This window comes from Macaca nemestrina, chromosome 18 (genome assembly GCF_043159975.1).
Source record: "Macaca nemestrina isolate mMacNem1 chromosome 18, mMacNem.hap1, whole genome shotgun sequence".
NCBI lineage: Eukaryota > Metazoa > Chordata > Mammalia > Primates > Cercopithecidae > Macaca > Macaca nemestrina.
The window spans coordinates 73457774-73472051 of record NC_092142.1 but is presented as its reverse complement, the minus strand read 5'-3'; the positions used below and the strand labels follow the sequence as shown (position 1 = coordinate 73472051).

Below are 14278 nucleotides of genomic sequence, written 5' to 3'. Positions count from 1 at the left end.
TGGTTCATTGTAGGCACATTTGAAAAACGAGGTATGAGTCACTCGTAGTGAGGTTTTACTTGACCTGTGACTTGGGATCTCTGGGGATCATTGACAGTATGTTTTAATGCTGTTATTTATAATTCATGTCTGATCATCATCTTAAGGAAGTCTGCATCGTTGGCCTTACATAGAGCATTAAACACAAGGATCTGGCACATTACTTAACTGTTGCCATTTTTGCTTCTCATATCCCTGAGCCCCCCACAGCAGTTCTCCATACAGAAGACTCATAAGTGAAGCTTTGCACATGCTGTGCAATGTAAAAAATTACCAGGATTTTGGAAACACATAAACAGTTGCTAGTAACACCAGTTAGTATATGCTTCAAAAATATTGAAGAACATACACACCATTGAGAAAGGTGCAGGGACATGGGTTCTCTCACACTTTACTGGTTAGGATGTACACAGGCAAAGTCATTTTGAGACATCCTTGGAAATGTGTCTCTAAAGCCTTTGATTTCGTAATAATTGTTCAGGCATTTGTTTTAAAGAAGCATTGAAGCCGGGCGCGGTGGCTCAAGCCTGTAATCCCAGCACTTTGGGAGGCCGAGGCGGGCGGATCACAAGGTCAGGAGATCGAGACCACAGTGAAACCCCGTCTCTACTAAAAATACAAAAAATTAGCCTGGCGCGGTGGCGGGCGCCTGTAGTCCTAGCTACTCAGGAGGCTGAGGCAGGAGAATGGCGTGAACCGAGGAGGCGGAGCTTGCAGTGAGCCGAGATCGCGCCACTGCACTCCAGCCTGGGCAACAGCATGAGACTCCGTCTCAAAAAAAAAAAAAAAAAAAAAAAAAATTGAAGAGTGTGTACAAAGATTTACTTAATGAAACTTCATTTAGCATTGTTAAAAATCTAAGGCAAGGGGATTGCTTAGTTGAGTGAATGGTGGTGTGTGCATGAACAGAATACAATGTTGAAATGTGCGTATGTTGTCCTGTGGAAACATGTTATTAGTGTCATTGCATTTTTGTGAACTAGAAAAAGAAAATACAGCTGGTGCAGTGGCTCACTCTTGTAATCCCAGCACTTTGGGAGGCCAAGGCGAAAGGATTGCTTAAGGCGGGGAGTTCAAGACCAACCTGGCCAACATAGTGAGATCCTGTCTCTATTTAAAAATTTTTTTTAAAGAAAGAAAAAAAATACTATAGGTAGTCACTGTACAGATTATTTTAATTTTCTTCCTTGTTTTTACTCATTTGATCCAACCAGTACTCACTTGTAGCATTTTTAAATAATGGAAGGTGTGTACAGAGTGAAATTTTGTTGAAAAGGCAAAATCTATAGCTGTGGCTGTTAAGGGTGATTGTATTTAAAAACAATTCACTGATTACAATAAGCAGTTAGTATACTCTCCAGCCTCATTAGAAAAAGTAAGGAATTTCAAAATGCCAATACAGACTAATAAAACGAACAGCCTTGTACCCAGTTTTATCAAATCTTAATATTTTACCATATTGCTTTGAGCCTTTTTGAAAAGAAATAGGCTGGGTGTAGTGGCTCATGCCTGTAATCCCAGCACTTTGGAAGGCCGAGGCAGGAGGATTGCTTGAGACCAGGAGTTTGGGACCAGCATGGGCAACATTGTGAGACCTTGTCTCTAGTAAAAATGAAAAAAATTAGCCGTATGTAGTGGTACACACCTGTAGTCTCAGCTACTTAGGAGAGAGGATTTCTTGAGCCCAGGAGGTTGTGGCTGAGCTGTGGTTATGCCATTGCACTGTAGCCTGGGTGACAGAGCAAGACCCTGTATCATAAAAGTAAAAATAAAGATAAATCTGTTGACTAGGTCAGACCTAAGAAGGAAAAAAAGGAAAGAAAATTTTAAAGAAGTAGTAAATTATAGATTCAGTAGAAGGGCCAGGCACGGTGGCTCATGCTTGTAATCCTAGCACTCTGGGAGGCTGAGGTGGGCAGATTGCCTGAGCTCAGGAGTTTGAGACCAGCCTGAGCAACATGGCAAAACCCTGTCTTTACTAAAAATACAAAAAGTTATCTGGATGTGATGGTGCATGCCTGTAATCCCAGCAAATCAGGAGGCTGAGGCACGAGAAACGCTTGAACCTGGGAGGCGGAGGTTACTGTGAGCCGAGATTGTGCCACTGCACTCCAGCCTGGGCGACAGAGCAAGACTCGCTCAAAAAGAAAAAGAAAAAGGTACACTAGAATTCCATAGAGAACTACTTTCATGAATTAGGTGTTCATCATTCCCAAGAGTGATACTGTGTTTGATTAGCTATATTTGTATTTGTAAATTATACATAGTATGATATAGAAAGTTTTGTTTGGGTTTTTGGTTTGTTTGTTTGTTTTGAGATGGAGTTTTGCTCTTGTTGCCCAGGCTAGAGTGCAATGGTGTGATCTTGGCTCACTGCAACTTCTCGCCTCCCAGGTTCAAGCGATTCTCCTGCCTCAGTCTCCCAAGTAGCTGGGATTATAGGCGCCCACCACCATGCCCAGCTAATTTTTTTTGTATTTTTAGTAGAGATGGGGTGTCACCATGTTGGTCAGGCTGGTCTGGAACTCCTGACCTTGTGATCAACCCACCTCGGACTCCCAAAGTGCTGAGATTATAGGCGTGAGGCACCACACCCGTCCAGAAAGTTTTTATACTTTATGCAAATGTTAGTTTATAATTTTTTTCTTCTGTAGCTTGCTTTTTTGCTTAATATTATGCTTTGGGAGTGTGTCCTAGTTGATCAATGGGGCTCTCTTTTTTTTTCTTTTCATTTCAATTTCTTGATAATATTCTAGTTCCCTAGTCAAAATTAATCTGTTTAGGCCAGGCGTGGTGGCTCACACCTGTAATCCCAGCACTTTGGGGGGCTGAGGTGGGCAGATCATCTGAGGTCAGGAGTTCGAGACCAGCCTGGCCAACATGGAGAAACCCCATTTCTACTAAAAATACAAAAAATTAGCTGGGCATGGTGGCATGCACCTGTAGTCCTAGCTACTCGGGAGACTGAGGCAGGAGGATAGCTTGAACCCAGGAGACCGAGGTTTCAGTGAACCGAGATCGCACCATTGCACTCCTGCTTGGGCAACAATAGCGAAACTCTTGTCTCAAAAAAAAAAATTATCTGATTGTATTTTACATTGGTAGACATTTAGGTTGTCTCCACTTGTTAACATTAGCCATGCTGCAGAGAGACAGGTCTAGCAATGGAATTGCTTTATTATAAGGCACATTTAATTTCTGCTTTACCTAAATATTGTCTAATTATTCTTCTAACTTAAACTTTTCTTGTTTAAAAAAACATGAGAGATTTCTCATTTTTTCATACCTTTGTGAATTTTATTTATTTATTTACTTTGAGACAGAGTCTCGCTCTGTTGCCCAGGCTGGAGTGCAGTGGCGCAATCTCAGCTCATTGCAACCTCCGCCTCCTGGGTTTAAGTGATTCTCCTGCCTCAGCCTTATGAGTCGCCGCGACTATAGGTCATGCCACCACACCTGGCTAATTTTTTGTATTTTTATTAGAGATGGGGTTTCACCATCTTGGCCAGGCTGGTCTTGAACTCTTGACCTCATAATCCACCCACCTCTGCCTCCCAAAGTGCTGGGATTACAGGCGTGAGCTACCACGCCCGGCCAAAAAGAATTTTTTTTTTTTTTTTTTTTGAGACGGAGTCTCGCTCTGTCGCCCAGGCTGGAGTGCAGTGGCCAGATCTCAGCTCACTGCAAGCTCCGCCTCCCAGGTTCACGCCATTCTCCTGCCTCAGCCTCCCGAGTAGTTGGGACTACAGGCGCCCGCCACCGCGCCCGGCTAGTTTTCTGTATTTTTTAGTAGAGACGGGGTTTCACCGTGTTCGCCAGGATGGTCTCGATGTCCTGACCTCGTGATCCGCCCGTCTCGGCCTCCCAAAGTGCTGGGATTACAGGCTTGAGCCACCGCGCCCGGCCAAGAATTTTTTTTTAAGACAGGGTCTTGCTCTGTCACAAAGGCCAGAGTGCAGTGGCGCCATCAAACTCCTAGGCTCAAGCAGTTCCCCAGCCTTAGCATCCCATGTAGCTGGAAGTACAGGCACATGCCACCACACCTGACTCATAATTTACTAAGTAGTATATTTTTCTGTACAAATTTTCATTGCTACTTCTATCCTTAATTAAGTTTCCAGCTGGGTGCATTGGCTCACGCCTGTAATCCCAGTACTTTGGGAGGCTGAGGCGGGCAGATCACGAGGTCAAAAGTTCGAGACCAGCCTGACCAACATGGTGAAACCCTGTCTCTACTAAGAATACAAAAATTAGCTGGGCGTGGTGGCACACACCTATAATCCCAGCTACTCGGGAGGCGGAGGCAGGAGAATCGCTTGAAACCGGGAGGAGGCGGAGGTTGCAGTGAGCCGAGATCACGCCACTGCACTCCAGCCTGGGCAACAGAGAGAGATTTCATTTCAAAAAAAAAAAAAAAATTAAGTTTCCATGTATGAATGGGCTACAGTAGTCCCCTGTTAGCCACAAGGAATACATTCCAGGAGCCCCCAATGAATGCCTGAAACCAGTGTATGTTTTTTCCTATACATACAAACCTAAAGGTTAATTTATAAATTAGGAACAGTAAGAGATTAACAACAATAAATAATAATAAAATAAAGCAATTATACCAATATACTAATAAGTTATGTGAATGTGTTCTTAATCTCTCTCTCAACATATCTCAAGTTTTGTGGGTTGTGGTTGATCACAGATACCGAAAACCGTGGAAAATGAAACTAGATAAGGGGACACTACTGTACTCTTTTGTTCCACGGTCTTTTTGTTAATTCTTTCTCCAATATTCCAAGTTATAATTTATTGTAGCTTTAATATATGTCACCCCACTTTGTTCTGCAAAAGTGCTTTGTTCTGCAAAAGGTTTTTTTGCTATTTTTGTCATTGTTCTTCATATTAGTTTTTAAAAATTAATTTGTTAAGTTCCATGAAAATACTTTGGGATGTTGATTGAAATTGCATTAAAAAATTATTGTGGGGCCGGGCGCGGTGGCTCAAGCCTGTAATCCCAGCACTTTGGGAGGCCGAGATGGGCAGATCACGAGGTCAGGAGATCGAGACCATCCTGGCTAACACGGTGAAACCCCGTCTCTACTAAGAAATACAAAAAATAGCCGGGCGAGGTGGCAGCGCCTGTAGTCCCAGCTACTCGGGAGGCTGAGGCCGGAGAATGGCGTGAACCCGGGAGGCGGAGCTAGCAGTGAGCTGAGATCCGGCCACTGCACTCCAGCCTGGGCAGCAGAGCGAGACTCCGTCTCAAAAAAAAAAAAAAGTATTTTGCTTCTTAAAGGTCCTACCTAGCCTTTTACTTTACATAATGACCTTTGGGTCAATGACAGATTATATACACGATGGTGGCCCCCTAAGATTATAATGGAACTGAAAATTCTGTTATGTAAGTGATGTCGTAATCATTGAAATGTCTTAGCGCGCCGGGCGTGGTGGCTCACACCTGTAATCCCAGCACTTTGGGAGGCCGAGGCAGGTGGATCACTTGAGGCCAGGAGTTTGAGAACAGCCTGGGCAACATGGTGAAACCTTGTCTCTACTAAAAATGTAAAAATTAGCTGGGCATGGTGGCAGGCGCTTGTCATCTCAGTTACTCGGGAGGCTGAGGCAAGGGAATCTCTTGAACCCGGGGGCGAATGTAGCAGTGAGCCTGGATCACGCCACTGCACTCCAGCCTGGGCAACGGAGCGAGACTCAGGCAAAAAAAAAAAAAAAATCTTACCTCAATGCATTACCTTCTCTGTGTTTAGATACATAAGTACCATTATATTACAGTTGCCTACAGTATTCAGATTCAGTATGGTAACATACTATACACGTTTGTAGCCTGGGAGCAGCAGTATATAGCTTAGGTGTGTAGTAGGCTATACTGTATAGGTTTCTGTAAGTACATTCTGTAATGTTCACATGACGAAATCGCCTAACAACACATTTCTCAGAACATGCCCGCATCATTAAGCTGCACATGACTCTATTTCTAGATTGCTGTTAAAATTGTTGTGAATAAAATTTTCTAACTTACATTTACTAATCAGTTATCTGATATGGGGACTGCTGTTGATCTAATCTTTTTGGTCTTGAGTCCAGCAGCCTTGCTAAACTGTAATCATTTGTGGGTTCTCTTAAATTTGCCGTAAAAATTAATAAGGGCAGCTTTATCTCTTCTAATTTTCATGTCTTTTTCTTGCATATCTTACTGGAATGGAATTCTGTCTTTGCATTTCATATTTTGAGACTTTTTAGGTACATACAAATGTATGACTGTTATTCTTGGTGATTGTGTCCTTTTATGATGCATTGTTCCTCGTTATGCCTTTTTTTTTTTTTTTTTTGTGACGGATTCTTGCTCTGTCGCCCAGGCTGGAGTGCAGTGGCCGGATCTCAGCTCACTGCAAGCTCCGCCTCCCGGGTTCACGCCATTCTCCTGCCTCAGCCTCCCGAGTAGCTGGGAGTACAGGCGCCCGCCACCTCGCCCGGCTAGTTTTTGTATTTTTTAGTAGAGACGGGGTTTCACCGTGTCAGCCAGGATGGTCTCGATCTCCTGACCTTGTGATCCGCCCATCTCGGCCTCCCAAAGTGCTGGGATTACAGGCTTGAGCCACCGCGCCTGGCCTCGTTATGCCTGTTTATGCTTTTTCATTAATTCTAATTGGTCTTTCTTTCGTTAGCATTCGCTTGATGTCTACTTTTGCTCTTTTTTTAACTTCACATTCTTTTTTGGGTTATATTATTTGAGTATCATGAACAACCAACAGCTTACTGTTTTCTTTTTAATCCAGTAACCTTGGCCTTTTAACATGTCAGTTTAATCTTTTATAATTTGCCTTAGCTAAACACTAGATTAGCTCTGTTCTCTCGTTTTGCCTGTGGCATTTTTAGTCGTAGTCAAATTTTCTAGTAGTAGTCAGATTCCTGACCATCAGTCCCTGCTTACCCCAAAATCTGTCTCTGGAGAGATTTTTCTCTTTTTATGTTTTATTCACTATCATAACATATTTACAGCAAAGAATATGCATCATAGCATGAACTTTATTCTGCCATCTTGATGGGAAGTCTTTTGTAGCCTTCCTAATCCCCAGTTGTTGCTGGCTTTCCCCCCCTAGTTCCCTACTGAAGGAACAGATGCTAAGGAAGCAGGCCGAGTTAGAATCAGCACAGTGCCGACTCCAACTGCAGGTCCTCACTGATGAGTGCACTAGGCTTCAAAGCCGTGTTCAGGTATGTTTATCCTTTCTAACCCAAATAACTTTTGGAATAGGAATGGAAGAGGAATCTAAATGCTACTTATGTTCATCTCAGAAATAAATAGGATTTGCCAAGTTATTTAGGAAATAAACATGACCAACTGCTTATTTTATTTCTGATTAGGGCATCTGTTCAAAACTTACTACACACTTTATAATGAAATCTACTATAGTCTGAATTTTATTTTTATTTTTTTATTTTTTTGAGATAGAGTCTCACTCTGTCACCTAGGCTGGAGTGCAGTGATGTGATCTTGGCTCACTGCAACCTCTGCCTCCTGGGTTCAAGCGGTTCTCCTGCCTCAGTCTCAGCATTTCAAGGAGCTGGGATTACAGGCGCCCACCACCATGCCCACTTAATTTTTGTACTTTTAGTAGTGACAGGGTTTCACTATGTTGGCCGGGCTAGTCTCGAACTCCTGACCTCAGGTGATCCACCCGCCTTGGCTTCCCAAAGTTCTGGGATTACAGGCGTAAGCACTGCACCTGGCCTTACAATCTGAATTTTAGAAAAAATTAAGTAGCCAACCAAGAATTCCAAACTTGTTTAAGTAAATCTACCAATAAAATGAGGGCTTTACCAGGAGTTTGAAGGTTACAGTGAGCTGTGATCGCACTACTGCACTCCAGCCTGGATGCCATGGATGACGGAGTGAGACCCTGTCTGCTTTTTTTTTTTTTTTTAAATGACTTTAAACAAAACCATCATTAAGGACTTTCAACCCTCATATTATGATTCTGTGCTCTCCTTATTTCACTTGTTGACATACTGTAAAAAATCAGCAGTTCTGGCCAGGTGCGGTGGCTTACGCCTATAATCCCAGCACTTTGGGAGGCCAAGGCGGATGGATCACCTGAGGTCAGGAGTTCAAGACCAGTCTGGCCAACATGGTGAAACCCCATCTCTACTAAAAATATTTAAAAATTAGCTGGGTATGGTAGTGGGCACCTGTAATCCCAGCTACTCAGGAGGCTGAGGCAGAAGGGCCTGAACCCAGGAGATGGAGGTTGCATTGAGCCAACATGGTCCCACTGCACTCCTGGGTGACAGAGTAAGACTCCATCTCAAAAAAAAAAAACTCGGCAGTTCTCTAGAATTTATGTTAACATTTTCATGTAATGGATAAGAAATCTTCTATATAAGATCAAGGAATTGTGTTTGAGGGGAATATCAAATTAAAAAGCTTTGTATTTATAAAATCTTTTTCATTTTAGGACTTGCAAAAGCTTATGTCACATCAAAATCAGAATTTACAGCAACCCAGGGGCTCCCAAGCATGGGTCCTGAGCTGCTCACCCTCCAGCCAGGACCAGCACAAGCACAAGTACCACTTCCAAAAGACCTTCACAGTATCTCAGGCAGGAAACTGCCGGATCATGGCATACTGTGATGCTCTGAGCTGCCTGGTGATATCACAGCCTTCTCCTCAGGCCTCTTTTCTTCCAGGTAAAGAGTCTAGAACCTCAGCTTTCATGTTCTTTATTAGACTCCATGTGTTTATTTCCTTGCTCTTTTGGAAAATTCAAGACTCAAGGCTCACCAAATCACCTTTCCCTCTCAGTTCCTTGTTAATGCAAGTACCCCAGGGTGCAGCAAAGATGTCTTTACTGTCTATTAACTTCATTCTGTAAATTTATTAACCAAGAGGGTAGAAATACTGATAACCATGACAAAGCAGATGGTGAGGTCCTTGGAAGTGTAGGTTACTGATAGAGTCCAAGAAGTCCTATTCGACTTACAGATTCTTTTTAGACTGGAAATGTTTGACAGAACACTACCCTAAGGGTAGTTCAAGGTGAAACAAAATTTAACACTTATTTTCAGTAGTGTTCAAGTTAACAATTTCCAAATAATAGAGTTTAAGGAGTACACTGACTATTAATGCTAGATTAATTTTCTCTCAACATATTTTGTGCTTTTTGGCCGAGCGCGGTGGCTCAAGCCTGTAATCCCAGCACTTTGGGAGGCCGAGACGGGTGGATCATGAGGTCAGGAGATCGAGACCATCCTGGCTAACATGGTGAAACCCCGTCTCTACTAGAAAATACAAAAAAAACTAGCCGGGTGAGGTGGCGGGCGCCTGTAGTCCCAGCTACTCGGGAGGCTGAGGCAGGAGAATGGCGTGGACCCGGGAGGCGGAGCTTGCAGTGAGCTGAGATCGGGCCACTGCCCTCCAGCCTGGGAGACAGAGCAAGACTCCGTCTCAAAAAAAAAAAAAAAAAAAACATATTTTGTGCTTTTTAAGCTTTATTTTAGGTTTTCTAAATGTTGAAATCCAAGTCTTTTCAAATGCTCAATTAAATCATTTCTAAATCTTGCAGATGTTTCTTTCTGCTGTCTTTAGCATAAGATTTCTGCCAACTGGAAGACCCCTTTGCTTTAACATGGTTTTATAATGGTCCTTTATCCCATCTAAGTTTTAATAAAAAGATTTGTCATCAAATAGAACCAACAAATTGGAAAAATAACTATTTTCTAATGTTCCCCAAATTGGGAATGTGTTCTGTTCTTTTTTTCTTTTTTTTTTTTTTTTTTTGAGACGGAGTCTCGCTCTGTCGCCCAGGTTGGAGTGCAGTGGCCGGACCTCAGCTCACTGCAAGCTCCGCCTCCCGGGTTCCCGCCATTCTCCTGCCTCAGCCTCCCGAGTAGCTGGGACCACAGGCGCCCGCCACCTCGCCCGGCTAGTTATTTTTTTTTGTATTTTTAGTAGAGACGGGGTTTCACCGTATTAGCCAGGATGGTCTCGATCTCCTGACCTCGTGATCCGCCCGTCTCGGCCTCCCAAAGTGCTGGGATTACAGGCTTGAGCCACCGCGCCCGGCCCTGTTCTTTTTTTCTTAACGTGTCCATTCCAGTCTGCTTGATAGTGTGCTGGTGCTGATTTGTCCTTGTTCCCCTTAATGATTAACTTGGTGTGTATTTCTGTTACCTTGTTGATTTTTTTTTTTTTTCTTTTTTTTTCCTTTTCTTTTCTTTTTGAGATGGAGTCTCGCTCTGTTGCGCAGGCTGGAGTTCAGTGTTGTGATCTCAGCTCACTGGAACCTCTGCCTCCTGGGTTCAAGAGATTCTCCTGCCTCAGCCTCCTGAGTAGCTGAGACTACAGGTGCATGCCACCATGCCTAGTTAATTTTTGTATTTGAGGGTTTTAACATTTTGGTCAGGCTGGTCTCAAACTCCTGACCTCAGGTGATCCACCCATCTTGGGCTCTCAAAGTACTGGGATTATAGGCATGAGCCACCATGCCCAGCGACCTTGTTGATTTAAAGCCTATACCTGCACCTGCACCCACCCCCACCCCTTGCTTTTTTTTTTCCCCCTCTCTGGCTGTCCTAATTCTGCTGGAAGAAAGTGCAATAAGCCACATACTTGGTTCCCTGGAGAAGCCGAAGCTGTCTTGAATCTAGGATTTGATGCATTTTTAAAGAATTTAACTCAACTGGGCACAGTGGCTCATGCCTATAATCCCAGCACCTTGGGAGGCCAAGGCGAGAGGATCGTTTGGGCCCAGGAGTATGAGACCAGTCTGGGCAACATAGTGAGACTCCATCGCTATAAAAAAAAAATTTTTTTTTTTAACTAGGTTGGTGTGGTGGCACACCTCTCTGGTCCCAGCTACTTGGGAGGCTGAGTTGGGAGGATCACTTGAGCCTAGGAGATCAAGGCTGCTGTGAGCCGTGATGGTGCCACTGTACCTTAGCATTGGTGATAGAGTGAGACCCTGTTTATATATATAACTTAGTTAAAAATAAATGTTGTAGCCTAGTAAGAGAACAGAGTAACAAATAGTTTTCAAAGGTTATTGGTTTTTGTTGGTTATTTTTACCCCTTTCGGGAATGTGGGTACTTGAATTGTCATCGGTCTCATGTCAGACAGATGTGACATATCTTGACTGACATATTATTTATTTTCATTCTCTATTGTTCACTGTTCCTTCTGCATCTAGAGTGTGGTTCTAGTGAAATATTCTCTCTCAACAGCTTTATTGAAGTATAATTGACAGTAAACTGTACATATTTAAAGTATACAATTTGATTACTTTTCACATATGTAATACACCCCTGAAACCATCACTACAATCAAGATAACTTTACTTTTTTTTGACACAAGATCAAGTTATATCTCCCAGGCTGGAATGCAGGGAGGGGTGTGATCTCAGCTCATTACAACCTCCACCTCCTGGGCTCAAGTCATCCTTCCACCTCAGCCTCTCGAGTAACTGGGAGTACAGGCTCGCCCCACTATGCCCAGCTAATTCTCATATTTTTTGTAGCGACAGGATTTCACCATATTTCCCAGGCTGGTCTCGAACTCATGAGCTCAAGCGAGCCATCCACCTCAGCCTCCCAAAGTGCTGGGATTCCAGGCATAAGCTACCACGCTTGGCCATGAACATATGTATTACCCCAAAAGTTTCCCTATGGCCTTTTATAATCTCACCTGCCCCTCCCTCCTCTCCCATCCCCGGCAGTCACTGCTTTTTGTCACTACAGATGAGTTTGCATTTTCTAGAATTTTACATAATTGGAATCATACAATGTTAACCATTTTTTGGTCTGACTTCTTTCTCACTGCATGATTTTTTATTGTAGTATATGTTAGTAGTTAATTTCTTTTTAATGGGTAGTATTCTATCATACCTGTATACAGTAGGTTTGTTTATCCATTTACCTGGACGTTTGAAATGGGTTATACTTTTTCTTTTTCTTTTTTTTTTTTTCCTTCTTTTCATTGTCATGAGGCAAGCGTGGGTTGTACTCTCTTTTCTCTTCTCTCTCCCCTCTCCCCTCTCCTCTCTCCTCTCTTCTCTCTTCCTCTTCCTCTTCCTCTTCCTCTTCCTCTTCCCTTCTCTGACAAGTTTTGCTCTGGTTACCCAGCCTGGAGTGTAGGGTGCAATCTCGACTCACTGCAACCTCTGCCTCCCAGGTTCAAGCGGCTCTCCTGCCTCAACCTCCCGAGTAGCTGAGATTACAGGAACTTGCCACCACGCCTGGCTAATTTTTTGTATTTTTAGTAGAGACAGGGTTTCACTGTGTTGACCAGGCTTGTCTTGAATTCCTGACCTCAGGTAATCCACCTGCCTTGGCCTCCCAAAGGTTTGGGATTACAGAGGTGAGACACCACGCCCGGCCTGGGTTGTACTTTTTTTTTTTTTTTTTTTTTTTTTTTGTTGAGACAGAGTCTCGCTTTGTCGCCCAGACTGGAGTGCAGTGGCCGGATCTCAGCTCACTGCAAGCTCCGCCTCCCGGGTTCACGCCATTCTCCTGCCTCAGCCTCCCGAGTAGCTGGGACTACAGACGCCCGCCACCTCGCCCGGCTAGGTTTTTGTATTTTTTTTAGTAGAGATAGGGTTTCACTGTGTTAGCCAGGATGGTCTCGATCTCCTGACCTTGTGATCCGCCCGTCTCGGCCTCCCAAAGTGCTGGGATTACAGGCTTGAGCCACCGCGCCCGGCCGGGTTGTACTTTTTTAAATAAATCATAGGCCGGGCGCGGTGGCTCATGCCTGTAATCCCAGCACTTCGGGAGGCTAAGTCGAGCAGATCACTTGAGGCCAAGAGTTCGAAACCAGCCTGGCCAATACAGTGAAACCCCATGTCTACCAAAAAATACAAAGTTGGCCGGGCGTGGTGGCGCGTGCCTGTAATCCCAGCTGCTCGAGAGGCTGAGGCAGGAGAATTGCTTGAACCCAGGAGGCAGAGGTTGTAGTGAGCCAAGATTATGCACTGCTTTTTAGGCTGGGCGACAGAGTGAGACCCTGTCTCAAAAATAAATGAATAAATTATAACACTGGAGAATTGTCGTTTGACCAGCTGGTTCCCAGGGACTTATATGCGAAGAAAGGTGGACAAAGAAGCTACTTGAAAAAGTAGTTTGCATTGCCCTAGGTTCACTTTCAGTGATCTGTTTCATACTATTTTGCCTTTGGCAGGCTTTGGTGTTAAGATGTTGAGTACTGCCAACATGAGAAGCAGTCAGTACATTCCGATGCATGGCAAACAGATCCGTGGACTGGCTTTTAGCAGTTACTCCAGAGGCTTGCTACTCTCTGCTTCCCTAGACAACACTATTAAACTGACCAGGTGAGTGATTTGGGGAGGAAAGTGGAGACTGGGCTGTTTGGTGTTGAGTAGCATGGAATTAGTATCAGTGTTATGATGACCTTAGCTCTTTTTTTTTGGTCTGAGACTGTGTCTTCTGAGATCTATTTAAAATACATTGCTTTTAGAAATGGGCACAGCAGGTTACAAAACTGTGTTTCTTATTTCTTTAAAATTATATATATTACAAAAAATGTCTTAAGCATATTTTAAGGAGATGAGAATAAAACTCTAAAGTTGGTGGAGGCCAGGCGTGGTGGCTCACACCTGTAATCTTAGCACTTTGGGAGGCGAGGCAGGCGGATCATCTGAGGGTCAGGGGTTTGAGACCAGCCTGGCCAACATGGTGAAACCCGTCTTTACTAAAAATACAAAGATTAGCTGGGCATGGTGTCAGAAACCTGTAATCCTAGCTACCAGGGAGGCTGAGGCAGGAGAATCACTTGAACCTGAGAAGTGGAGGTTGCAGTGAGCCAAGATCAAGCTACTGCACTCCAGCCTGGGTGACAGAGCAAGGCTGTGTCTCAAAAAAAAATAGTAAATGAATAAATACATAAATATATAAATAAAATTTAAAAATAAAGTTTGTGGAATGACAGGATGGAGGGAGCTTTGGTACCTGACATCAGAGTCACCATGCTAGGTCGGTACTGTTTACTCCTAGTCCTGGCCTGTTTCTCCTAGTCCTGGTCTGTTACCTGGACAATTCTGTATAACAGAGATGTTCACCAAGCACTCACTGCCCTTGGGTACCATGATGACTTCTTTTATACCCTTACTTAGTTACAGTGTTTTATCTGTCACATGCTCTGTGAGTACTGTGAACCAGATGTGAGTGTGCTCCATGCCTTTATAAGTATTGTTTTAAAAATAAGGTAGAAAAATGTTA

The 14278-nt window shown here is 43.6% G+C and overlaps 1 protein-coding gene across 4 annotated transcripts in view; it reads left to right on the top strand.

Moving 5' to 3' along the window:
* Nucleotides 1–14278, top strand: part of LOC105491282 (ring finger and WD repeat domain 3) — a 49906-nt gene that overhangs the window by 25075 nt on the left and 10553 nt on the right. For all 4 annotated transcript variants that reach the window (XM_011757516.2, XM_071084939.1, XM_071084940.1 and 1 more), the window contains 3 exons: nucleotides 7149–7263; nucleotides 8505–8736; nucleotides 13221–13371. In XM_011757516.2, the coding sequence (XP_011755818.2) occupies nucleotides 7149–7263; nucleotides 8505–8736; nucleotides 13221–13371 (498 nt within the window). The remainder of the gene's footprint in view (nucleotides 1–7148; nucleotides 7264–8504; nucleotides 8737–13220; nucleotides 13372–14278) is intronic.